The 27,843-nt window shown below is 46.5% G+C and overlaps 1 protein-coding gene across 1 annotated transcript; it reads right to left on the reverse strand.

Annotated features, from left to right (window-relative positions):
* Positions 1 to 6,484: 6,484 nt before the first annotated feature.
* LOC143927188 (uncharacterized) lies at positions 6,485 to 27,795 on the reverse strand. Its single transcript, XM_077451163.1, has 2 exons — positions 27,653 to 27,795; positions 6,485 to 9,886 (listed from the first exon to the last, which is right to left on the reverse strand). The coding sequence occupies exon 2, from the start codon at positions 9,340 to 9,342 to the stop codon at positions 7,303 to 7,305; it is 2,040 nt and encodes a 679-aa protein (XP_077307289.1). The 5' UTR covers positions 9,343 to 9,886; positions 27,653 to 27,795; the 3' UTR covers positions 6,485 to 7,302.
* Between the last annotated feature and the right edge of the window lie 48 nt (positions 27,796 to 27,843).

Below are 27,843 nucleotides of genomic sequence, written 5' to 3' on the forward strand. Positions count from 1 at the left end.
GAGCCCTGTAAGCCCTTGTACACAAGATCGGACATTCCCACAACAAAATCTGTCGGATTTTGTCCGATGGATTTTGTCCGAAACTTGTGTTGCACACACACGGTCGGACAAAGTTGTCGGAAAATCCGATCGTTCAGAACGTGATGACGTTATTCCGTTACGACGGGACTACGTTCAGGCTAGTAGCCAATAGCTTTGGTCTAGGAATTTGATCTGAGCATGCGTGGCACTTTGTCCGATCGGAATTCTCTACACACAATCGGACAAAGTCCGATCGTATCATGTTGTTGGAAAATTTTATAGCCCAGCTCTAAAACTTTGTCCGTCGGATATTCCGATGGAAGCAGTCCAATGGAGCCCACACACAGTTGGATTATCCAACAACATGGTCCGATTGGACATTTTCCATCGGAATGTCCGACCGTGTGTACAAGGACTTAGAGAAGGCAGAGGTATTGGGAATACCAGCGGTAACAGAAATGGTAAAAACTGGTGTGGGAAAAAAGTGTTGTGCAAGAACAGTCGCTGATGGGAGTGTTGGACAACAGGGAGCGATGTGAAACTGTGGGAAGGTCCCTTGGAGAGCAACTGCTTCCCTGTGTGTGGTCCCTCTTCAGACACTCTCGTAGCAAGCGATGGGACCAGAGTTTCTGGTGGTTTTTGAACTGGGTCATTTGAGAAAGCGGTTGCCAGGGTTAACCACACAGGTATCAGCGAACCTGAAACCCAAAGAGTGCTGGGTAAAGACAGATGTCAAAGTAGGACCCCTACAGTCTTGGGAGAGTAGATCTGGGAGAGGTGAGAAGAAATGTAAGTTCCCAAAAATTTGTAAGAAGTTTGCATGGAAGCACACTCGGAAAAAAGAGGTGGGTGGAGTGCCCCTTTAGGAAGAAGGGTTTTGTATTTCTCCCTCCGGTGCGAAACGGGGGGGGGGGGGTGTGGAGATACAACCCCATGTCATAGGTGCAAATGAGCAGTGTATGCCTGATTTTGGCAGGAATACTAATTGCACACCTGTGGGCTGGGTTCATAAACATCCCAGGAATGGAGGTCAGTGCTCATCCTTAGAGACAGCTCCGCCCGGCAGACAGGAGGTCTGGCTTAGGAGTCAGGAGGGAGCCAGTGCGGCACAAAGCTGCAAGCACAGAGGTGCTGAACGTCAGGTCTGGAGAAGACAGACCAAGGCCTAATGCCACATATACATGACCGGACTTTTTGACAGAAAAGGTCAGAGTCTGTTCGATCGTGTGTGGGCTCCATCATACCTTTGCTTGCTAAAAATCCAGTGGACTTTAGAAATAGAACATGTGTCACGTACCTAGTGGAAGAGCCTGACCTGCAGGGAGAGACCTCTCTTGCGGCTCCAACTCGAGGGCCCTGGTAGAGTATACAGGAAGCACAAGAGTCCAGAGTGGCATGAGTGCCTGGCAGGATCAACAGCAGCGGAGGGGTCTGGAACCCAGGAAGTACTGTGTAGCGGAACCTCCAGCAGGATCAGGAGACAGGCTGGGACCGGGAAGGAGATGGGTCAGCAGGCGGGTGCAGCAGGCTGGAACCAGGACTCAGAAGCAGGAGCTCAGGCTGAAGCTAGACTGCAGGCAGGAGATGGACCAACAACTGGAGGCAGGACAGCAGACAGGCACCAGGAACCAGGATGCTGGAAGCAGGGGAGTCAGACAAGCCGGGTTGGTGGTCAGAAGGTCAGCGGAGATACCAAAGAAGCAAGCAGGAGGATGGTCGGACAAGCCAGGTCGTAATCAGGCAGACAGCAGAGGTACCAGAGGATTAAGCAGAAGGGTAGTCAGGCAGGCCGGAATCAGGTGCAGGCGGATAGCAGGGATGGTAGATAGACAAGCCGGGTCAAAGGTCACAGAAGGCAGGTTCTCAGGGTCAGGATACTCGCACGCTGTAGATCAAACAGCAAGATCTCAATGTGACAGACCGAGTTAAATAGCCCGTCTGGCGCCAACACAGGCGCACACACGCGAACGCTCGGCGGAAGGCCCAGACTGTCTTTCGCTGGCAGGATCTTCCTGACAACAGGTTTTAAATTTTCCAACCGAAACTCCGCCGGACCGAGAAATCCGTTTGTGTGTATCCTAGCCTGGCGGACAAAAACCGACACTAGGGCAGCTATTGGCTACTGGCTATGAACGTCCTTATTCTAGTCCGGCCGTACGTCATCACTTTCAAATCCGTCGGACTTTGGTGTGATTGTGTGTGTCCAAGTCCATTCATTCAGAAAGTCCACCGGAACTCCGCCGAAAGTCCGTCGGGAAGACTGTTAGACCTAGACCGTCGAAAAGTCCGGTCGTGTGTACACGGCGTAAGGTGTAAGGCCTGAGCAGGAGTGCTGCGTTTTTAGCCAGAAAGGCTGAATGCTGGTTGGTCTAAAGCAGGGCTGTAATGCTGAATACCCCTGTGAGGGAATCTGATGTTTATTTTTGAACTTTGTTTCTTTTGAATAAAAATGGCCTGTCGTGCCCTTGAAAATCAACTCGGATGCACCATAGAGCTTAATCACCCCAGATCATCACACCCCCGAGACTCCCGTATGTTGCTTACTTAGTGTCTCCCACAGGACTCTGCATTGTCTTGGATGTGGCAGATACAGATTGTCCTATGAGAGTTAATGATGCCCCCATATGGCCAAAATAGATTTTCCCATGGGATGCCACATTTTCCAATCCATGTGACGCACTTGTTCCCTCCCAAAAATCCGCACCGGACCCAGATCTGAGCAGGCAGCCTGGCAAGCCAGGAAAGGGGAGGAGGAGCACGTGTCCCTCTCACAACTGCACACCTTTGACTAAAGTTAAATGACGTCTTTGCTCTAGGTGCAGGAAATTTATGTACCTGCTGAAGCCTGGACAAAAAGCTCCCAGAGATGGCATCCTCCCCTCCTGCCTTGTTTCTAGGACTTTGCTAAGCTGCTTCCAGTCATGCTCATGTTCATACCCACCATCACAGTTGAGAGATCTCTCTAATTCCAACCCCTGCACGAGTGCCCTCTCTGACCCTGTTGTGATAGCTGTGAACTCAGTGCTGCTGTGATAGAGAAGATAGTGACCTGCACATGTGCAGGGATTTGATTCAGAAAGGAGAGAGATCCTGTGATTATGCGAGCAGTAATGACTGGGAGCATCCTATCAATGTTCTAGCACAGTGGTCTCCAAACTGTGGACCAGGGGCCAGATGCGACCCTTTGTTTGCCTCTATCTGGCCCTTGGGGCACTATCCAACTCCAACTGACACCAGTGATGAGGCACCATTCCTCCCATTGACACCATTAATGGGCCACTCTTCCTCCCACACTGACACCAGGGATGGGGCACTATTTCTCCTGCTAAGACCAATGATTAGACACTATTACTCAGGTCATATTTATACAGTAGTGAAGACAATAGCTACAACTCATGAAAAGAAAAGGTCAAAGGTTCCCAACTTCCCATAGCATAATGAAGCAGATGTCTCATGCATTAAACATTTTGTATATAGATATAAGTAATCACGTTTAACTATTCTTGTAATTCAATAACTAAAGTTATATATGAATATAGACCCATACTACACTCCCACCGACACTGTCAACGGAACGCTATTCCTCCCATTGATACCAGCCATGGGACACCATTTATCCTGCTAAAACCAATCATGGGGCAGTGTTTACTCCCACTCATGCTGGGACATTTTCTACTCAGTAGGAGCTTTTTAGCTCGGCTTTAGGAGGTATGTAAATGGTATCTAGACTTGTGCACAACGGAAAATTTTGTTTCGTTTCAGTTCGTTGTCATTCGTAAAATACATCATTTCGTTCTGTTATATTCGTTATGTTACGTTAATACGTTTTCGGATAATTCGTTATTATTCGTAGAGTGACGAATTCATTTGTTCGTATTCGTTGAAATTCGCTATTTATGTATGTATAGACATTCGTGATAATGATTCGTAGTTTGGAAAGTCGTTTGAGTATTGAATCTTTTAACACACACAATGACAATATCTCTTCTCCTCGGCTCAAATACAATACAACACCCTTCTCACTCAGTTCTCAGGAATGCACTTTGCCAGTAATCCATCCTCCGGCACAAAATTAATTAGCTGATTGGACTATAAGATTTAATTTGAGCTGACCTTTTGTTTCATTAGATCTTTAAAGAATTACCGAATCATGTCGAATTCATTTGTTATATTTCTTTCGTATTCGTTATTTTTTATTCATGATGCAAAATTCGGCCGAATTTCCATTCGTTACGAAACGAATTGCACAAGCCTAATGGTATCCAATTTTAGCAATGGCATTATTTAACTAGTCAAATTTTTACATTTAGTCACCCCCCATACAAGCACGGCAGTTTTTTTCTTAAAGGTGAACTAACACTTTAAGCCAATATCATATTGCTTTCAGGAACAAGAAATGTTCTTCTCTGGATTCCCATTGAAAAGTCGTCTTTCCACTCATTTACATGAACCCCTATCAGAGGAAGTCCATTCCACCTGAAGCAGTTGGGGAAACACAGCCACAATCTCAATGGTTTATTAAAGATAACCTCCAATTTATGACACATTTTCTCTTATCTACCATTGAGGATAGTGTATACCAGCCTTTCTCAACCTTTTCAACACAGAGGAACCCTTGAAATAGTTCTCCAGTCTCGAGGAACCCCTGCTAAAAATTTGAAATCTACAACTCGTGATACATTAGTGTGATGGCCAGTAAGAGGAATGGTCCTTACACTTGTGGTCATTGGGAAGAATTACCTCCTTACAGATAGCTAAAAAGATCAATAGTGTCGGTGGGAACTTATCTGAGAGGAAGAAATTGCCCAATGCTGAAGGAACCCCTAGCAACCTCTGGAGGAACCCTGGTTGAGAATCACTGGTGTATATAGTATGCAAGCTGGAGTTCAGCAGAAAGAATACCGTAATCCCTTTGGGTGACTATGTCTGGGTCCTTATCTACAGTATGTAAATGAAATTTAGGCATGGGTGTGTAGCACTACCCCCGTAAGGGTTATACATGACAGGGTTCCTCCTCTTTGATTGTACAACTCTGATTTTGTAAGATCAGCAACAGCCCCTTACAGACTAGGAACTCTCAGTCACCTTACAAAGTAGCACGATGTGTTGTGAACTGCATCCTGAGAACCACCGGAACGCGACAGGAGGGGACGACTCCTCTTGCCACTTCCAAAAGTGATCCAGCAGCTAATCAGCCACTCAAATCACTTTTAGTAGAGAGAGAGAGACTGGCACCTGAGGAAAATTTGAATATCGGGGTTATGACATCTAGCTGAAGCTATATCCCATATATTAAACGTCAAACTAATGTATTTTCCCATTTAAGCGCTCGGCATGTAAGCTTATAATAAGGTAAATATGCAGCGTTTTGCTGATATTCACATCAACTGTAGCTGGTGAGAATGCTGTGCAAGCGCAGTGCGCTCTGCATTCAGGGCAAGTTGAATGTGCCGTCCTTGAAAAAACTGTGCAGTGATCGTGACACCCATGTGCATGTGCGGACACAATGTCATCCTAGCCCTGCCATTCAAATGACCGGAGAGTGCAAGCTCAGAGGGAAGACCAGGTGGAGATGGAAGCTTGCTAGCATGCAGTGCATTCTAAGAAAATTATGCAATTAACCTTGTGGGGCCCGTTTTTTATTACTGAACTCACTCCTGCTTTACAATCCCTGCAATGTGCATTGATCACCCAGAGGATATTGTTTTTTTTCCAAGTGGAGTTACTCTTTAAGCCCCTTTTTGGTACCTTTAAGCCCCATAGACACTATCAGATTTTCTGATGATTTTTTTCTTCAGAACTGATCTTAGCTTGTGACCCCAATGCTGCCTCTGTGCCTTGTGATCTGGACTACTTGATTCCTCTTTCATTAAGAACTATGCCTAGCCTGGAGTTTCTGGCCTCTGGCTTCAACTTCCTACAGGTACGTTCCTTCCTAACACCATATGAAATGTAATCAGCCAACTGGGCTTAAGTGGTAGGTGTAAGTAAGCAAAGGAAGCAGCTTTTTGACCGAACTGTGACTCCTCAGCTGGTGTCCCAGGCATAGACCTACCTGGGGTGCTGTGGTCAGAGGAGAAGGGAACCTTTGCGCAATAGGAGGCATGGACCAGGTGGTCTTTAGTTGGCCATACCCGGTTAGTATTTTTATGGCTATTTCCTTCATCCACACCAATAAGTGGGATGAAGGAATCCCCCATGCTAGGATTTTTCAGGCACTCACTGCTGTCAGAATAGACTGATCAGCGGCTGTAGCTGCCAATCGAGAAATGTTTTCCAACATGTCCCTTTGACATTAGTCAAATATCAACTTCTCTCAAGCAGGGATGACCACACACTAACTGAAATTCACCCAGTCCCTGTTGAAGCCACCAAAATTTCAATCAGTATATGACCAGCTCTATTTGGAGCCCTCAAGCTTGGCTTCAGAGGCTTGGAAAAAATGGCACTCGACCACAACCCAGAAAGGAAGAATTTTTAATGTATTAGCTGGGGATCTAGAAATAAAGAAAACACTTATGCCGCGTACACACGAGCAGACTTTGACGGACTAGGTCCGACGGTCTTTCGACGGAGTTCTGACGAACTTTGCGAATGAACGGACTTGGCCACACACAATCACACTAAAGTCTGACGGATTTGAACGTGATGACGTGCGACCGGACTAGAATAAGGAAGTTCGAAGCCAGTAGCCAATAGCTGCCCTAGCGTCGCTGTTTGTCCGTCGGACTAGCATACAGACAAGGGGATTTTTCGATAGGAACTGGATCCGGCGGAAAAATTTGAAACATGTTCCATTTCTAAAGTCTGTCGGATTTTTGCAAATCAAAAGTCCGCTGCAGCCCACACACGATCGAATAGTCTGCCGGAATCGTTCCGTCGGACCTTTGATGTCGAAAAGTCAGGTCGTGTGTACGCGGCATTTGGGGTTCAAATCGTGTATTTTACCATGCAAACACATTACATGTTCAATCAAAGCTTCATAAGCAAAAAAAATAAAAAAGGATGAGAATCATTAACGAAAAAGCAGTTCAGTCATTGGCGCTTGTCCAAGAAGTATCTCAAAAGGTAAAGTATTCCATGGCTCTCTAGGTGTGAGCCTGATGGACATAAGCACTAAACTCAATCCATCCATCCATCACATTCTTGTTTGATCATGAAGTTTGTTTTTTCAATGTATCATTGTACCTTCCACTAGATTGTTGGATGACATGGGGTGTGAAACTGCTGGGACACCCCAAAATCTTCGTAGCTTTTACCCCTTTAATATCCCCACTTCTATCAGAATTTCCGTTCTACAGTGGAGGATGAAGAGGGTGAACCCTCTGGTGCCGGGCAAGCTTTGTCCAATTCAGAACATAATTTGTTTCCAGTGTGAACCTTCAGGTGTCTGATCAGATGTGACTTTTGTATAAAAGCTTTATCACATTCAGAACATTGATACGGTTTCTCTCCAGTGTGAATCCTCTCATGTCTGATAAGATTTGTCTTCTGTGTAAAAGCTTTGTTACATTCGGAGCAGTGAAAATTCTTCTCTGTATATAATTTTTCTCTAGTGTGAACTTTCTTATGTCTGATAAGATCCGACATCTTCATAAAACCTTTACCACATTCAGAACACTGAAACGGTTTATCTCCCGTGTGAACCATCCGGTGTTTGACAAGGTACGACCTCATTGAAAATGCTTTGTTACATTCAGAACACCGAAACGGTTTATCTCTCTTGTGAATCATCCGGTGTTTGGCAAGGTATGACCTCATTAAAAATGCTTTGTCACATTCGGGACACTGATATGGCTTCCCTCCAGTGTGTATCTTCTTGTGATTGACAAGGCTGGACTTCATTTTGAACGTTTTGTCACATTCAGAACACTGATACGGCTTCTCTCCGGTGTGGTCCCTCTCGTGTACGATAAGCTCTGCCTTCTGCACAAAAGCTCTGTCACATTCAGGACACTTGTATGGCTTCTCTCCCGTGTGAATCCTCTCATGCATGATAAGGTTTCCCTTCAATGTAAAAGCTTTGTCACATTTCAAACAACGGAATGGCTTCACCCCGGTGTGGACCCTCACGTGTCTGAGAAGTAAAGATTTCACCCTAAAAGCTTTGTTACATTCAGAACATTGAAACGGCTTCTCTCCGGTGTGGACCCTCTGGTGCATGATGAGCTCTGACTTCCTTTTAAAAGCTTTATTACATTCTGAACATTGGTAGGGCTTCTCTCCAGTGTGAACTCTTTGGTGTGTGACGAGGTGCGATTTCCATGGAAAAGCTTTTTTACATTCAGAACACTGATACGGCTTCTCTCTAGTATGAGCCCTCCTGTGTAGGATAAACGACGACTTCGCTGTAAAAGCTTTGTCACATTCTGAACAATAATAAGGCTTTTTTTGATGGTGAGCCTTTTGGTGCACGATGAGAGCCAACTTCCGCGCAAAAGCTTTGCCGCAGTCAGAACACTGATGCGGGTTCCCTCCAGTGTGAACCATCTGGTGTGTAATAAGACATGGCTTCTGTGTAAAAGATTTATCACATTTTAAGCACGGATATGGCTTCTCTCCAGCGGGAGCTCTTCGGTGTCTGACAAGCTGCGACTTTGTTGCAAAAGCCGTGTCACATTCAAAACATTGAAATGGTTTCGTGTGAACCATCTGATGTTTGCGAAGATCTGGCTTCCTTAAAAAAGCTTTGTCACATTCCGAACACTGAAATTGTTTTGCTCCGGTGTGAATCATCATATGACTGGCAAGAACCGACTTTTGTGTAAAAGCTTTGCCACATTCGGGACACTGAAACGGCCTCTCCCCCGCATGAACCATCTGGTGCTTGATAAGTTTTTTCTTTGTTCCGAACGCTTTTCCACATTCGGAGCACTGAAATGGCTTCTCTCCCGTATGAACCCTCCCGTGTGCAAGAAGATTTGTCTTTTTGGCAAAAGCTTTGCCACATTCGGAACACTGAAAGGGCTTCTCCCCTGTATGGACCCTTTCGTGTGCGATAAGATTTCCCTTTGTTGTGAAAGCTTTGCCACATTTCGAACACTGAAACGGCGGCTCTTCTGTATGAACCCTCTCATGGGCAATAAGATTTCCTTTTGTTGTGAAAGCTTTGTCACATTTGGAACACTGAAATGACTTTTCTCCTGTATGAACCCTATCATGTGCGAGAAGTTTTGACATTGCTGCAAAAGCTTTGCCACATGTAGTACAAAAATACCTCTTCACTTTAGTGTGAGCAATCTCATGTCCGAGGGTGGGTTGCATTGTAATAGCTATGACACATTGCGAACCAAGATACGGCATCCCTTCTGCGTTTTCCATCTGGTATTTAGTTGGGTCTGAGTTTGCAGTAAAACCTTTGTCACAATCCAGAGAACGTATTGCTTCTCTCTTGAATTTTAATTAAATCCGTTGTCACCTCCAGACCCCCCAAATCTTCAGTTGTCACCTCCAGAACCCCCAAATCTTCCGCTGTCACCTCCAGAACCCCCAAATCTTCAGTTGTCACCTCCAGAACCCCCAAATCTTCCGCTGTCACCTCCAGAACCCACAAATCTTCAGTTGTCACCTCCAGACCCCCAAAATCTTCAGTTGTCACCTCCAGAACCCCCAAATCTTCAGTTGTCACCTCCAGAACCCCCAAATCTTCCACTGTCACCTCCAGAACCCCCAAATCTTCCGCTGTCACCTCCAGAACCCCCAAATCTTCTGAGGCTGGATCAACGATGAAGTATATCCAAAACAATCATCAAATTTGTCCAGAGTGAATCCTCCAGTAAAAACTTTCAGTCTCCCAGAACACCCATATGGACTTGGCACCGGGGTGACTCAACAACCAGACCAGAAAATTGGTTCATCAAGCCACCTGTAAGGAGACAAAAAAAAAAAAAAAAAATGGAAATTCTGTAAATTTGGCTACAGTGAAGTTGTGTTCTCTTTCATTTAAGCTTCATTAATACAATTTAAAATAGTGTGTGATATACAGGTTTACAGTTTTGTATTTAATTTATAGGGAACGCTCTATTATTCCCATTATTGCCTTTGGTTGGTATAATTTCATTCATTCTTTGGACCCATTCAGAGCATTTTCACAGAGAAACTGTACAATAAATCAGAAGTAGCATGTTCAGCTTTGTGAGGATTTGGTACTGTGACTTTTTTTTCTCTCTAATAATGGTTTTAATTAAGTGTTTTTGTTTGTTAATCAGAACAAGTTTTATTTAAGCAAATTCAAGAATACATGTTCCATAAACACTCACAAAAACAATGTCAAGTTGTAATGTACAAAAATAATCAATTGCAGCTTCCCATGTCATAGAACTACGTACAGATGTCAGCTCACTAAAGAGAACATACAGCCCCACCTAGTGGCAGTACCAATAGAGTACCACTATGGCACATACCAAAGTCAGATAGTAGTAACCCTACCCCCCCCCGCCCCCCAACGATCTCAAATTTAGCAGGGCATCCACGGTGCAGGTAAGTAGTGTTCATGAGTTCTAGCCATTCTTTAAGGCAGAGGTGCCCAACCTTTTGAAGAGCAAGGGCCACTTAAGCGACTTGGTAACTGGTCGTGGGCCACAATATGCAGAGCGGGTGGATGGCAGCCCACTCTACTCTATAGAGCCCACTCTACTCTTTTTTTTTTTTTTTAGCAGATCGGATTTGAGGAAGGCGTTTGTAAAATGGACACAATTCCATTTATATCTGAATGATCCAAATGGGTCGGACTGACCACATGAAAGGGGCCCAATGCCACGTACACACGACCGGACTTTGACGGGCTTGGTCCTGTGGACTGGAATCCGTCGGACAATTCGATCATGTGTGGGCTCCAGTGGACTTTTTCTTCCCAAAAGTCCAGCGGACCTAGAAATAAAATAAAACCGACGCAAGGGCAGCTATTGGCTACAGGCTATAAACTTCCTTATTCTACGTCATCACGTTCGAATCCGTCTGACTTTTGGCGTGATCGTGTGTTGCCAAATCCGTTTGTTTGAAAGTCCGTCGGACCTCAGCTGCAAAGTCCGTCGGATTGTCCGCCGGACCAAGTCTGTCGAAAAAGTCCGGTCGTGTGTACGCGGCATTAGGCTGCTTTCACACTGATGCACTGTTGTTCACCCGCACCGCCAGTGCACCACAGTTCACCTGTGGCTTTCTTGCAGCTGCACTTTGCCATAGACTTTTATTATATCCTGTAAGTGTGGTGCACTTTCAGAAAGCACACCAAACTCACAAGTAATAGAAGTCTATTGCCGCGTACACACGACCGGACTTTTCGACGGACTAGGTCCGACGGAATGAATCTGTCGCATATTACGATCGTGTATGGGCTCCAGAAGACTTTTTTCCCCAAAAGACCGACAGACCTTGAAATAAAACATGTTTCAAATCTTTTCGACGGACTCGAGTCCGGACGAAAAATCCGTTTGTGTGTATGCCAGTCCAACGGATAAAAAACCGACGCTAGGGCAGATATTGGCTACTGGCTATGAACTTCCTTATTCTAGCCCGTTTGTACGTCATCACGTTCCAATCTGTCGGACGTTAGTGTGCTTGTGTGTGGCCAAGTCCGTTAGTTCGGAAAGTCTATAGTAACTCCGCCCAAAGTCTGTCGGGAAGACCGTCGGACCTAGTCCGTCGAAAGGTCCGGTCGTGTGTATGTGGCAAAAGGCTCAGTGCAGGTAACCCACAGGTGCACCTGCGGATTCGTTTGAAAGCAGCCCTGTAACCACTGCAGAACAGATATGCCTATATATATATATATATATATATATATATATATATATATATATATATATATATATATATATACTGTGATTTTAGTAATAAACGTACCTTTAATAACATTATTCTATTCTATTCCATCCCAGAGCAGGAGGTCACGGGCCACATCAGAGGGCTCCGTGGGCCACATGTGGTCCCCGGGCCACTGGTTGGGCATCCCTGCTTTAAGGCAGGGCTCGACAAAACCCGGGCGCCAGGTCGCATTGGCGACTAGAAATAGCGACCTCGCGCCTGGGGCAGCACAGCTGGGGGGATCCTGTCTCTGTGGACCCCCCCAGCGTGATCGCGTCGGGCCGTTCCGCCGGCGGCCGAAAATTTAGGCCGCGGCTTTGAGGCCTTCTGCGGTCCTATGATTCCTTATGGAATCTGGCGCCCTCTTGTGGTCGCCGTTGGTATGACAAACCAGCAATGCCTCTGCCTGTTTTATATTACCTGCCTCTTCTTCCCTTTATTTAGAACCCCCTAAACATTATATATATTTTTTATTCTAACACCCTAGAGAATAAAATGGTGGTTGTTGCAATACTGTCTGTCACACCGTATTTGTGCAGCGGACTTACAAGCGCACTTTTGTTGGGAAAAATAATTTAGTTAATAAAAATATAAGACAACAGTAAAGTTAGCCCAATTATTTTTTATATTGTGAAAGATAATGTTACGTCGAGTAAATTGATACCCAACATGTCACGCTTCAAAATTGCACCCGCTCATGGAATGGCGACAAACTTTTACCCTTTAAAATCTCCATAGGCGACGTTTAAAAAAATTCTACAGGTTGCACGTTTTGAGTTACAGAGGAGGTCTGGGGCTAGAATTATTGCTCTCGCTCTACCGATCACGGCGCTACCTCCTATGTGTGGTTCGAACACCGATTTTATATGCGGGCAGGACAGGGCGCGTTTAAAAATTATTATTTTTTCTGCTTATTTTAACTTTTTTTTTTTCCCACTGTTCTTTTAAAAAAAATGTTGTGTCACTTATTCTTATTACAAGGAATGTAAAAATCCCTTGTAATAGAAAAAGCATGACAGGTCCTCTTAAATATGAGATCTGGGGTCAGAGAGACCTCGGATCTCATATTTACACTAAAATGCAATTGAAAAAAAAATTGTCATTTGAAAAAAATTAATAAAATGTCCCTCTAAGAGCTATGGGCAATGACTTGGAGACGGGGGGGGGGGGGGGGGGCGGCTACGGCGCTGTTATCTTCCCCTCACTCGTCTCCATGTCAGGCCAGGGACAGGTCCGGATCGCCGTCACGGACCTGGCTCCTAACTTTTTAAGCTGGCTCCTAGATTCCAAGCAAATTTGTCAACCCCTGCTTTAAGGGATGGTGGTGATGTGCTTATCCATTGGAGGAGGATAATCGTTTTGTTGTTTGATTGCTTTTTTTAATTAATTTATTCATTTATTTATTGTTGATAGCACAAAAAAAACGCAGAGGTGATCAAATACAACCAAAAGAAAGCTATATTTGTGGGGGAAAAAAAAGGCATAAATATTGTCAGTTAAAGTAACGCAGTGCCATTTCGCAAAAAAAAAAAATGGCCTGGTCATGAAGGCGGGTAAATCTTTCAGCGCTGAAGTGGTTAAGATGCTTAACTTCTGCTAACCACATGTCAACCACAAGGCCCGTAGGCTAAATCTGGCTTCTGCAGCTGCGGCACTCACCTCGTCTCCGTCCATACCTCGTCTCAGCAGTTGGCAGCAGAGAGGACAGAACTCTTTCGCCAGGGCGGCACAGTGGTGTAGTGGTTAGCACTCTCACCTAGCAGTAAGAAGGGTCGCTGGTTCAAATCCCAACCACGACACTACCTGCCTGGAGTTTGCATGTTCTCCCTGTGCCTGCGTGGGTTTCCTCCAGGTACTCCGGTTTCCTCCCACAATCCAAAAGACACGCAGGTAGGTTAATTGGCCTCTGTCCAAAATTGGCCCTAGTATATGAATGGGGACCTTGGATTGTGGGCTCCTTGAGGGTAGGGACTGATGTGAGTGTGCAATGTACAGGGATAGGAACAATTGTAGACACTCACTCAGGATGGACTGGTGTCTTTATTCAACCTTACTATGAAACTATGAAGTTCCTATGCCTCTCTGTGCAGGCGCAGCACCCCCTCCTCTGTTCCTCCCTTGGTCTCAGCTGACTCCAGGCCCTGCACTTTCTGCTTCCCAGTTCTGCCCCTGGCTTCTGCTCAGCAGCAGCACAATGTGAGGGGGTGCACTGTGATGTAAGGGAGGGTAGGGAGCATGTGAGGGGGGGCTCATAGCCAGTTGCCTACCTTTGGCGTGTTACACACGTCCATAAAATCTCCTCCTCTGTACACAAGGCGTCTCCTGTGCGTCCAGGAGACTGCCTGCAGTTTCTTATCTCCCCTGCTCCCTCCCATGCACAGCCCCACGAGACCCACTGTACGTAGAAAGATGAGCTACGAATGGGAGCCAATCAGAAGCCTTCCTCATTGAAAGGTCACTTTGACAGCCAATTACAGTGATCAGTGTAACATTTGTAAACGTTAACAAAAGTAACACACCAACGGTCTTATCGCCTCAGTTCCCTTACAGACAGCAATCTATGACTGGGAGAGCTGCAGCTAACCCAGAAGAATGTTTATTGTGTGCACAGGGAATTAGTTAACTATTAATTACCCAGGACATGCCCTTATTTTACTATTTAACCCATTCATTTCAGTATATCACCCTGTATAAGCACTATTTAACCACTTAAGCCACGGACCATTTTGCTGGCTTAAGACCAGACCATTTTTTGCGATTCGGCACTGCGTTGCTTTAACTGACAATTGCGCGGTCGTGCGACGTGGCTCCCAAACAAAATTTACGTCCTTCTTTTCCCAAAAATAGAGCTTTTTGGTGGTATTTGATCACCCCTGCGTTTTTTTTTGCGCTACAAACAAAAATAGAGCGACAATCGCAATAAGCGAATTATCGATTGGTTTGCGCAAAACTTATAGCGTTTACAAAATAGGGCATAGTTTTATGGCATTTTTATTAATAATTTTTTTTTTTTTTTTTACTAGTAATGGCGGCGTTCAGCGATTTTTATTGTGACTGCGACATTATGGCGGACACATCAGACATTTTTGACACATTTTTGGGACCATTGTCATTTATACAGCAATCAGTGCTATACAAATGCAGCGATTCCTGTGTAAATGACACTGGCAGTGAAGGGGTTAACCAGTGGGTGGCAGTGCAGGGGTTAAGTGTTCCTAGGGGCGTGTTACTAACTGTTGGGGGCTGGGCTTTCTTTTAGTGAACACTGATCTCTGCTCCAATCACATGGAGCAGAGATCAGCGTCACTTGTTGCTAGGCAGAACTGGGAGATGCTGTTTACAAGGGCATCTCCTAGTTCAGCCGCCCCGCGAGACGATCGCGGGTATGCCTGTGGCGATCGAGTCCACAGGACCCACGACCGGACTCACGGGGGTCCCGACCGGCACGTGAGCGTGCCGCTGGCGGCGCGCTCGCGATGGCAGGGCGGCAAATTTAAAAGGGACGTACAGGTACGCCCATTTGCCTGCCCGTGCCATTCTGCCGATGTACATCGGCGTGCGCCGGTCGGGAAGTGGTTAACAGTTTCAACTCCTGTTCCATATTTCTATTTTTTTTTCGCTTTCTATTTTAAATTATTTGTTGGAAAAAAATATATTATACAGCACATATATACATTGTTATCTTTAAGGGGTTACTGTTAAAAAAAGACATGGTTTAGGGTATAGCTGTTTTATTTTAAATCAGTAAGAACTTTATACAAAAAAAAAAAAAACCACTATGTCTTTTGTAAATAACTTTAATATGCTTTGTACCAAAGGAATTTTAATGTTGTAAGGCGAAAAAGCAGCAGAATAAAATGTATATATATATATATATATATATATATATTATACATTTTTCCCTTTAAAATGCAAATAAATTTAAAAGAATTCTCAGAGGCCCTTAGGATCAAAAACGCCTGTTTGTCACAGAAAAATAAAAATAAATTATAGACTATATTGCCAGAAGTATTGAGACACCAGCCTTTACACACACATGAACTTTAATGGCATTCCAGTCTTCGTTCGTAGGGTTAAATTTTGAGTTGGGCCGCCCTTCAATTTATCTGGGAAGGCTGTTCACAAGGTTTAGGAGGGTGTCTATGGGGATGTCTGACTAGTCTTCCATAAGTGCATTTGTGAGGTCAGGCACTGATGTTGGACGAGATGCCCTGACTCGCAGTCTCTGTTCTAATTCATCCCAAAGGCGTTTTATCTAGTTGAGGTCAGGGCTCTGTGCATGCCAGTCAAGTTCCCCCACCCCATGTTGGAACAGGAAGGGGTCGTCCCCAAACTGTTCTCACAAAGTTGGGAGCATGAAATTGTCCAAAATGTCTTGGTATGCCGACACCTTAAGAGTTCCCTTCACTGGAACTAAGGGGCCAAGGCCAACCCCTGAAAAACAACCATAAGCCCCCTGCACCATACGAAACACTTGGCACAATGCAGTTAGGCACGTACCATTCTCCTGGCAACTACTAAACCTAGAATGGGATTCCATGGCCTAGCAATGCACTTGGTGGTGTAAGGCTTGGGTGCAGCTGCTCGGCCATGGAATCCCATTCCAGGAAGCTCTCTATGCCCTGTTGTGCTAATCTGAAGGCCACATGAAGTTTGGAGGTCTTTAGCTATTGACTCTGTAGACCAGCGATTCTCCAGAAGTTACTAGGGGTTCCTTCAGCATTGGGCAATTTCTGCCTCTCAGATAAAAAGATCAATGGTGTCGGTGGGAACTTATCTATCTGTGAGGAGGTAATACTTCCCAATGACCACAAGTGTAAGGACCATTCTTCCCACTGACCATCACACTAATGTATCATGAGTTGTAGATTTCAAATTTTTAGCAGTGGGTTCCCCGAGACCGGAGAACTATTTCCAGGGTTCCTCTGTGTTGAAAAAGTTGAGAAAGGCTGCTCTAGTGATATAAAGGTCTATATAGAGGAATCGGGACCTCCTTCCTACTGCTGATGACCCCTCTAGTGATGCATCCTAGAATTCTATTTGCTTTTTCCTCTGCCTAGTCACACTGATGGCTCATTTTACAATCATCTGAAATAAGTACACCCAAATGTTTTTCCTCTGCAGTGCTGGCCAATACTGTAACCCCAATGTTATTGAAGGGATTATTTTTCCCTAGGTGCATTATTTTACATGTAGACACATTGAACTGCAGTCTTTACTGCTTTGACCAATCTTCCAGCAATGCCAAATCATGTTCCAGACACCTTCAGGGCTACCAACCCTACCACACTGTTGTATCATCAGCAAAAAGACATACCTTACCCACCAACCCTTTAGATATATCACTTACATATAGATTAAATGGAACAGGACCCGGTACAGAGGCTTGTGGTACACCATTAGGGACTGCTCTCTCTTCTGAGTGAACCCCATTTACTACCGCACTCTGGTATCTATCCTTTAGCCAACTGCATATCCACTGAAACATCCAAGGGTTAAGCCCAAGCTTGTCCAACTTTTAATTTTTAGAAGATCCTAATGTAGCACTACCCCCAAGGAGTCGCTTGGTAAATTCAGGTTCTCGGTTATACTCCTCGATTCCAGGAACCATCCAAGCTCCTCCGGCATACCGGGTTGGCTCAAAGGTCACTGCAAGCACATATAAAAAGACACAAGTGTGAATACTTTTTAACCTGGTGGTGGGTTATTGCCAGAAAACAGATGGACAACCATTTAGTACTAAATGCTCTTAATCAATATGGGTTAAAACGGGGCTTGACAACTTTGCTTTGAATCTAGGAGCCCGCTAAAAAAAAGTTAGGAGACCCCTCCCAGAACTCGCTGCCTGCGCTGTCATGTCTGGGAATGGGCTATCAAAAGCCCAGGTGTCGGGGCGTAATTTCTAGCAACTATAGCAACCTGGGATTTGTCAAGCTCTGGGTTAAAATAAATAGCCGTTTTAACATAAGTGAGCACACAGCCGGCGGTGCTGGGGTGGGTCGTCGGGCCCCTGTGCCACCTTTTAGCAATCAGGCAGTGAACACTGCCGGGGTCCTTCTCTGTGCTTTACTGGTGTATGTCTCTGATGATTTCAACCCTTCCCTCCCCTTATGCCCCATACACACGGTTGGACATTCCGACCACAAAATCCATCAGATTTTTTCCGGCGGATTTTGGCCGAAACTTGTCTTGCATACACACGGTCGAACAAACTTGTCGGAAAATATGATCGTTCGGAAACGAGGTGGCGTAGAAAACGTACGACGGGACTAAGTAGGGGCCAGTAGCCAATAGCTTTTGTCTCCTAATTTTTTCTGAGCGTGAGTGCCACTTTGTGTTCCGGAATTCTCCACACACACACGATTGGAAAAAGTCCAATCGGATTTTGTTGTTGGAAAATTTTAGATCCAGCTCTCAAACTTTTTCTGGTCGGAAATTCCGACGGAAAAAGTCCGATAGAGCCCACACACGATCGGATTTTCCGACAACATAATCCGATCGGACTTTTTCCGTCTGAATATCCGACCGCGCGTACAGGGCATTACTCTTCCTCCCTTTCCCCGCCGCCTCCTCCCTCCGTTCCTTATTTTTATTTCCTCTTTCTATCATCTTGTGGATTTTTTTCCATCTACAGCCTGAAAATAACTTTATGCTGTTCATCCCTTCCCCACCCCTTTTTCCATCTATACTTTGTAGGCTGGAGCCCCTCAGGGACCTCTGCACAGATGTTCATGCCATATTTTTTATAAAATAATTTTTCAAACGACGTATTAGTTGTGGCATGGACATCGACGCATCTGCCCTCCGAAGGATCGTTTATAGGTTTTATTTGTTGTGTTTTTTTGTCCTGTGCAGTGTGTTGCCATATCCTGCAACTATTTGATGCAGTGGCCTTCAGATATTCGTCATGTTTATGTGTCTTACCCATTACCTCCCATTGGGGAGTTCATTGAATTTTTAACTACCGTATTTATCGGTGTATAACATGTGCCGGCGTATAACACGCACCCCAAGTTTAGGAGGGAATTTTAAGGAAAAAAAAAAAATCATGTCATTTGCAGCCTTATCATGCAGCCTGTCCATCATTGCAGCCTTGTCATGCAGCCTGTCCATCATTGCAGCCTTATCATGCAGCCTGACCATCATTGCAGCCTTGTCATGCAGCCTGTCCATCATTGCAGCCTTATCAATGTCATTTGCAGCCTTATCATGCAGCCTGTCCATCATTGCAGCCTTGTCATGCAGCCTGTCCATTATTGCAGCCTTATCAGTGTCATTTGCAGCCTTGTCATGCAGCCTGTCCATTATTGCAGCCTTGTTATTGCAGCCTTGTCATGCAGCCTGTCCGTCATTGCAGCCTTGTCATGCAGCCTGTCCGTCATTGCAGCCTTGTGCATCGTTGTCCCCTCAGCTTTTGTTTTTAAAAATGGCGTCGCCGAGATGTCCTTTGTATCTCGGCGGCGCCCGGAAGTTCTCAGCGGGCCTCAGCCGTACTCGGAGGCTTTCGGCCGCTCTCGGCGCTTCTCTGCGGCTTTCGGCTGCCTCGCCCGTACTCGGAGGCTTTTTCGACCGCTCTCGCCGCTTCTCTGCGGTTTTCGGCCGCCTCGGCCGTACGCGGAGGCTTTCGGCCGCTCTCGAAAACTGCCGAGAAGGGCCGAAAGCCGCGAGAAGGGCCGAAGGCGGCCGAAAGCCACCCAGAGCCCAAAAATCGCTAGTAAATCGGCGTATAACACGCACCCGTGATTTTCCCCTGATTTTAAGGGGGGAAAAAAAGAGCGTGTTATACGCCGATAAATAATCAATAAATGTTATATATTTTTTCTACTTATCCCTACATTGTATGCTGTGTCACTCATTTGGTCCTCAGGTTCCTTACTGTCTTGGTAGGGAAACCCCCCCCCCCCCCCTTTTTTTTTTTGACATCTTGTTTGATAACCTAAATGTTCAGGGGTTGTAAATCTTTAACATAAAAAAAAAAAAAAAAAAGTTCTTCAGAATTGTGAGAGAATCATGATCTTTAACCGCTTAAGGACCGCCTCACGCCCATGTACGTCGGCAGAATGGCACGGCTGGGCACAATCACGTACAGGTACATTGCTCTTTAAGTGCCCAGCCGTGGGTCGCAAGCTCACATTACTAGTAATCAGTGCATTTTTTTAAATTGCACTGATTGCTGTATTAATGCCAATGGTCCCAGAAATGTGTCAAAATTGTCCGACGTGTCCACCATAATGTCGCAGTCACAATAAAAAAAATAAAAATAAAAAAAATAAAAAAAAATAAATAAATCGCTGATCGCCGCCATTACTAGTAAAAAAAAAAAATTATTAATAAAAATGCCATAAAACTATCCCCTATTTTGTAGACGCTATAACTTTTGCTAAAACTAATCAATAAACGCTTATTGCGATTTTTTTTTTAATCAAAAATATGTAGAAAAATACGTATCAGCCTAAACTGAGGAAAAAAAATGTTTTTTTTTTTCCATATATATTTTTGGGGGATATTTATTATAGCAAAATGTAAAAAAATAATGAGTTTTTTTTCAAAATTGACACTTTTTTTTTGTTTATAGCGCAAAAAATGAAATCTGCAGGGGTGATCAAATACCACCAAAAGAAAGCTCTATTTGTGGGGGTAAAAAAAAAAAAAGGATGCCAATTTTGTTTGGGAGCCACGTCGCATGACCGCGCAATTGTCAGTTAAAGCGACGCAGTGCCGAATCGCAAAAAGGGGCCTGGTCCTTTAGCTGGAAAATGGTCCGGGGCTTAAAGCGGAGGTCCACCCTAAAGTGGCTCCTCCAGTCGTGGACCCCCCGGTATCCAGATTAAATAAAGTAACCGCGAAACCCGGTAGAGGGGACTCCTGCATTTAAGAATCCTACGGACTGCGTCCGTATAGTTGTTGCGTTAAAGCGGAGGTCCACCCTAAAGTGGACCTTCCGCTCATCGGAAACCCTCCCCCCCCTTCGGCGTCACAATTGGCACCTTTCAGGGGGGGAGGGGGGGCTGCAGGTACCTGTACAGTACAGGTATCTGCACCTACTTCCGGTGTAGATTCTGCAGAAGCTACGCCCCTTTCCGCAGAATCTACGCCCCTTTCCGAAGGTCCCCCGCTGCCTGCTGGGAAACGCACGGATCCCAGAGACAGCGGGGACCATCCTTATTGCGCGCCGCGACTCGTGCATGCACAGTATGGAACCCGGGAAATAAAGCCGCAAGGCTCCACTTCCTGATTCCCATACCCAAGATGGCGGCGGCAGCACCCGAGAGACGATCGAGAGATCGGCTTCGGGGTGCCGACATCGCGGGCGCACTGGGCGGGTAAGTGTCATTATTTTAAAAGTCAGCAGCTGCAGTATTTGTAGCTGCTGGCTTTTAAAAAAAAAAAAAAAAAAAAAAAAAACAACACGGCGGACTCCCGCTTTAAGTGGTTATTCTAGGCAAAAAAAATATAAAATTGCGGAATTGTGCAGCTCTATTTCTGACCAACATTTTTCTAATGTTCTCTTATGTGTGTTAACCTCTGTGCATCTGTACTGGAAAACATAAAGTACACATTATAAAAAAAAAAAAAAACCCTCAATATGCGAGTTCGAAAAATAGGAATAAAACAAATGAGGATAAATGTCGGAATGATATTAAGTGCACTCTAATGCCCCGTACACACGAGCGGATTTTCCTTTGGAAAAAACTTGGATGGTTTTTCCGACGGAATTCCGCTCAAGCTTGGCTTGCATACACACGGTCACACAAAAGTTCTCTGAACTTTCAACTGTCAAGAACGCCTGTGACGTACAACACTACGACGAGCTGAGAAAATGAAGTTCAATGCTTCCGAACATGCGTCTAATTGTTTCTGAGCATGCGTAGGAATTGTGCGCATCGAAATTTGTACAAACGATCGGAATTTCCGAACTGAACTTTTTACGACCAAAAATAGAGAACCTGCTCTCAATCTTTTGCTGGCTGAACTTCTGCCAGCAAAAGTCCGACGGAGCGTACACACGGTTGGAATTTCTGACCAGAATCTCACATCCGACTTTTGCTGGCAGAATTTCTGATCGTGTGTATGGGGGGCTTAAAGGGGTTGGCAGGTATGATACAGGTCTACTAAGGAGGTTCCTCTCTAACCACTTCCAGTCCAGGCCGATTCTGGCATTCCTCTACTACACATAAAATGCCAATTACTTAGAACCCCCGCACGTATGTTTTTTTTTTTTTTTTAGCAGAGGCCCTAGAATAAAACGATGGACATTGCATATTTTTATGTCACACGATATTTGCGCAGCGGTCATTGAAACGCAATAATAAAAAAATAAAACACTTTAATGGATTTTATTGCACAAAAACACAATATAATACCCAATTGTTTGGTGGAATATAAAAGATGTTGTGCAGTACAATGCCTTGAAAAAGTATGCATACCCTTTGAAAATTTTCCACATTTTTTTTTCATGTTACAACCAAAAAAAAATAGGATTATTAAAAACAGCTTACCTGTAAAATCCTTTTCTTGGAGTACATCATGGGACACAGAGTCTCAAGTAATTACTTGGTGGGTTATAGGCCTACCTTCAGGTGTTGACACTGGTATAACCAATACAGGAAGTTGATTCCCCTATATAACCCCCCCTCCTCCTTCCAGGAGCACTCAGTTTTTGTAGCCAAGCAATATAAGTAATCTACTCTTACCCCATAAACCAGAGGGGCGGGAGCTCTGTGTCCTATGATGTACTCCAAGAAAAGGATTTTACAGGTAAGCCGTTTTAAAAATCCTATTTTCTTTATCGTACATCATAGGACACAGAGTCTCAAGTAATTACTTGGTGGGATGTCCCATAGCAATGCTACTTGAGGGGGAGGGAGACACAACCTGTAGGGTAACCCCCAGACCTGAGGACGTATTACTGCTGCCTGCAGCACACTGCGCCCGAAGGCGATATCCTCATTCCATCTTACATGCACTTGATAACATTTTGCAAATGTATGTACTGAAGGCCAAGTCACGGCCTTGCAGATTTGAGACCTGGAGGCCTGGTGACGCACTGCCCAAGAAGCACCAACCGCTCTGGTAGAGTGCGCCTTAACTTGAAAAGGGGGGAATCTTTCCCTTTAAATCATAAGTTTGAATTATAAACTTGCCAAATGCGACATTGGATTTTGACGCTGCCTGTCCCCTTCTTTAGGACCATCTGGCAGAAGAAATAAGACATCAGTCTTACGAATTGGAGCAGTTTCCTTAAATACATTTTCACTGCTCTCACTACATCAAGACAATGTAATGACCTTTCTTCCCTGGAACAAGGTCTTGGGGAAAAAAACCCTGGCAGGAAAATATCTTCATTCAAATGAAAGCCTGAAACCACTTTTGGCAAAAAACCTGGACGAGGGCGTAACACCACTCTGTCCTCATGAATAATCAAATAGGACTCCTAACAAGAAAGAGCAGCCAATTCTGAAATCCTCCTTGCTGAGGATATAGCAAATGAAAATATCAGCTTCCTAGTCAGAAGGACTTAGCCCACGTACACACGGTCGGAGATTTTGCCAACCAAATCCGTCGGATTTTGCCCGTCGGATTTAGATCCGACGGATTGTGTCCGAAACTGTTGCATACACACGGTCGGGCCAAGTTGGCGAAAAATCCGATCTTTCAGAACGTGATGACGTAATTTCGTTACGATGGGACTACATTCAGGCTAGTAGCCAATAGCTTTGATGTAGAAATTTGATCTGAGCATGCGTGGCACTTGGTCCGATGAAAATGCTCTACACATGATCGGATTAGGTCCGTCCGGCCCAGTTGGTCGGGAAATATTTCCAACATGTTGGAAAATTGGGTCGGACGGAGATTCGGACGGAATACCACACACAGTCGGATTATCTGACGACCCGGTCCGATAAGACTCATGCCGACAGATTCTCCGACCGTGTGTACAAGGGAACATGCTGTAACGGTTCGAATGGCTGTTTTTGTAACACTGACAAAACTAAAAATTTAAGTCCCAAGGGCTTAAGAGTGATTTAACTGGCGGATTAATCCACAGCACTCCTTGCATGAAACCCTGGACTAAAGAATGCATAGCAAGTAGTCTTTGAAATAAAAAATTGATAAGGTTGAGACTTGGCCCTTAATAGTACTCAGGGCCAACTTCATTCATTCTACGCTTAATTGTAGAAAGGTAAGAATTCTGCCTATGATATATCTCTGAGGGTACCAACTCTTGGATTCACACCAGGAAACATAAGCTTTCCAGGCTCTATAACAGTGATGGTGAACCTTGGCACCCCAGATATTTTGGAACTACATTTCCCATGATGCTCATGCACTCTGCAGTGTAGTGGAGCATCATGGGAAATGTAGTTCCAAAACATCTGGGGTGCCAAGGTTCGCCATCATTGCTCTATAATATATAGCTCTAGAAGCTGGCTTCCTAGCATTAATCAAAGTAGAGGTAACTGACCTGGAAAGCCCCACGTTTATTCAGAATGTGGGTCTCAATAGCCAAGCCGTTAAATTTAGCGTTCGTAAAGTAGGATGGAATATCGGCCCCTGAGATAGCAGGTCTGGCCTTAGTGGGAAGAGCCCTGGACCCTCCACTGCCATCCTTACGATCTCTGCGCACCATGACCTTCAGGGCCATGCTGGTGCCACCAGTATTACCGATTTTCTTTTTAAACTTGATCCTGCAAAGAACTTGAGGTAGCAACTGAATCGGGGAAAAGTGCATAGATCAGTAAAAACTGATCCCACGGGGTCGCCAACGCATCTGTTCCGTATTCGAGTGGGTCCCCTGTCCTGGATGCACACACATGCTCTATCAACAACCAGTTAAAATGATGCAAAATGTACTCAACCTTTCTGCTGTGTGTGGAGGGGTAGGTGATCCATGTGGGGGAGGAGGAGGGGAGGAAGGTGATAAGTGTGGGGGGAGGAGGAGGGGAGGTAGGTGATACATGTGTGGGGGGGGAGCAAAGGAGATCTGTGTGTTTAGGGGGAGTAATGGTAGGTGATCTGTGTGGAGGAGGAGGGGGGGAGGTAGGTAAACTGTGTGGGGGGAGGTAGGTGATCTGTGTGGAGGAGGAGGAGAGGTAGGTGATCTGTGTGTGGAGGAGGAGGGGAGGTAGGTGATCTGTGTGGGGGGAGGAGGAGGGGAGGTAGGTGATCTGTGTGGGGGGAGGAGGAGGGGAGGTAGGTGATCTGTGTGGGGGGAGGAGGAGGGGAGGTAGGTGATCTGTGTGGGGGGAGGAGGAGGGGAGGTAGGTGATCTGTGTGGGGGGAGGAGGAGGAAGGTAGGTGATCTGAATGTGGGGGAGGGGAGGTAGGTGATCTATGTGGGAGGAGGAGGAAGGTAGGTGATCTGTATGTCGGGGAGGGGAGGTAGGTGATCTGTGTGGGGGGAGTGGAGGAGGAGGGGAGGTAGGTGATCTGTGTGGGAGAGGAGGAGGGGAGGTAGGTGATCTGTGTTGGGGGAGGAGGAGGGGAGGTAGGTGATCTGTGTGGGGGGAGGAGGAGGAAGGTAGGTGATCTGAATGTGGGGGAGGGGAGGTAGGTGATCTATGTGGGAGGAGGAGGAAGGTAGGTGATCTGTATGTCGGGGAGGGGAGGTAGGTGATCTGTGTGGGGGGAGTGAAGGAGGAGGGGAGGTAGGTGATCTGTGTGGGAGAGGAGGAGGGGAGGTAGGTGATCTGTGTGGGGGGAGGAGGAGGGGAGGTAGGTGATCTGTGTGGGGGGGAGGAGGGGAGGTAGGTGATCTGTGTGGGGGAGGAGGAGGGGAGGTAGGTGATCTGTGTGGGGGGGAGGAGGGGAGGTAGGTGATCTGTGTGGGGGAGGAGGAGGGGAGGTAGGAGATCTGTGTGGGGGGAGGAGGAGGGGAGGTAGGTGATCTGTGTGGGGGGAGGAGGAGGGGAGGTAGGTGATCTGTGTGGGGGGAGGAGGAGGAAGGTAGGTGATCTGAATGTGGGGGAGGGGAGGTAGGTGATCTATGTGGGAGGAGGAGGAAGGTAGGTGATCTGTATGTCGGGGAGGGGAGGTAGGTGATCTGTGTGGGGGGAGTGGAGGAGGAGGGGAGGTAGGTGATCTGTGTGGGAGAGGAGGAGGGGAGGTAGGTGATCTGTGTGGGGGGAGGAGGAGGGGAGGTAGGTGATCTGTGTGGGGGGAGGAGGAGGAAGGTAGGTGATCTGAATGTGGGGGAGGGGAGGTAGGTGATCTATGTGGGAGGAGGAGGAAGGTAGGTGATCTGTATGTCAGGGAGGGGAGGTAGGTGATCTGTGTGGGGGGAGTGGAGGAGGAGGGGAGGTAGGTGATCTGTGTGGGGGGAGGAGGAGGGGAGGTGGGTGATCTGTGTGGGGGGGAGGAGGGGAGGTAGGTGATCTGTGTGGGGGAGGAGGAGGGGAGGTAGGAGATCTGTGTGGGAGGAGGAGGAAGGTAGGTGATCTGTATGTCGGGGAGGGGAGGTAGGTGATCTGTGTGGGGGGAGGTAGGTGATCTGTGTGGGAGAGGAGGAGGGGAGGTAGGTGATCTGTGTGGGGGGAGGAGGAGAAAGGTAGGTGATCTGTGAATGAAATACTTGTATAGCGCACAATGCGAACTGAATCGCCTCTAGGCGCTGTGGCGAGCTTTGATCATCTGCTAAAAGAGGAAGGTCTTGAGTTTTTTCCTAAAAGCCAGGTGATTTTCTTCCTGGCGGATGTTGATTGGTAGAGCATTCCATAGCCGAGGCCCTTGGACAGCGAATCTCCGATCACCCTTGGATTTATACCGGGCTTTGGGCACGAGGAGGAGGTTTTTGTTGGCTGATCGAAGACTGCGGTTTGGTGTGTCTCCATTAGGTATTGCGGAGCTTCTCTATGCACGCATTTGTGGGGGGAGGTAGGTGATCTGTGTGGGGGAGGAGGAGGGGAGGTAGGTGAGCTGTGTGGTGGGGGGGGGAGGAGGAGGGGAGGTAGGTGATCTGTGGAGGGGAGGTAGGCGATCTGTGGAGGAGGGGAGGTAGGTGATCTGTGGAGGAGGGGAGGTAGGTGATCTGTGGAGGAGGGGTGGAGGAGGAGGAGAGGTAGGTGATCTGTGGATGAGGAGGAGGGGAGGTAGGTGATCTGTGGAGGAGGGGAGGAGGAGGAGGAGGAGGGGAGGTAGGTGATCTGTGGAGGAGGGGAGGAGGAGGAGGAGGAGGGGAGGTAGGTGATCTGGGGAGGAGGAGGGGAGGTAGGTGATCTGTGTGGGGGGGAGGTAGGTGATCTGTGGAGGAGGGGGGGGGAGGAGGAGGGGAGGTAGGTGATCTGTGTGGGGGAGGAGGAGGGGAGGTAGGTGAGCTGTGTGGTGGGGGGGGGAGGAGGAGGGGAGGTAGGTGATCTGTGTGGGGGGAGGTAGGTGATCTGTGGAGGAGGGGAGGTAGGTGATCTGTGGAGGAGGGGAGGTAGGTGATCTGTGGAGGAGGGGTGGAGGAGGAGGAGAGGTAGGTGATCTGTGGATGAGGAGGAGGGGAGGTAGGTGATCTGTGGAGGAGGGGAGGAGGAGGAGGAGGAGGGGAGGTAGGTGATCTGTGTGGAGGAGGAGGGGGAGGTAGGTGATCTGTGGAGGAGGGGAGGTAGGTGATCTGTGGAGGAGGGGTGGAGGAGGAGGAGAGGTAGGTGATCTGTGGATGAGGAGGGGAGGAGGAGGAGGAGGGGAGGTAGGTGATCTGTGTGGGGGGAGGTAGGTGATCTGTATGCTGTAATTCTTCTCTCTAGGGATGTTATGTAGAAAAAGTTCAGCATATCCTGATTTTTCTCAGTACATTGATGTACACTTACTGTACTGCCCCTCCCCCACTGTGACCCCACATTCTTACCCCGATCTCTCTGGAAGTTTTTCCTTCAGTCTCTCATCTGTCTCTGGCTGCAGTAATGTGCGGACAGAAGAGGAGGGGAGGGGGAGGTGTTATTCTTCATTTTCTTGTAGCTCAGAGAGGGAGAGGGGTTGTCCTCCATTTTCTTGTAGCTCAGAGAGGGGGAGGGGCTGTCCTCCATTTTCTCGTAGCTC

The sequence above is a fragment of the Lithobates pipiens genome, unplaced genomic scaffold, assembly GCF_037356315.1.
Source record: "Lithobates pipiens isolate NorthernLeopardFrog02 unplaced genomic scaffold, aLitPip1_a1.2 Scaffold_23, whole genome shotgun sequence".
NCBI classification, from domain to species: domain Eukaryota; kingdom Metazoa; phylum Chordata; class Amphibia; order Anura; family Ranidae; genus Lithobates; species Lithobates pipiens.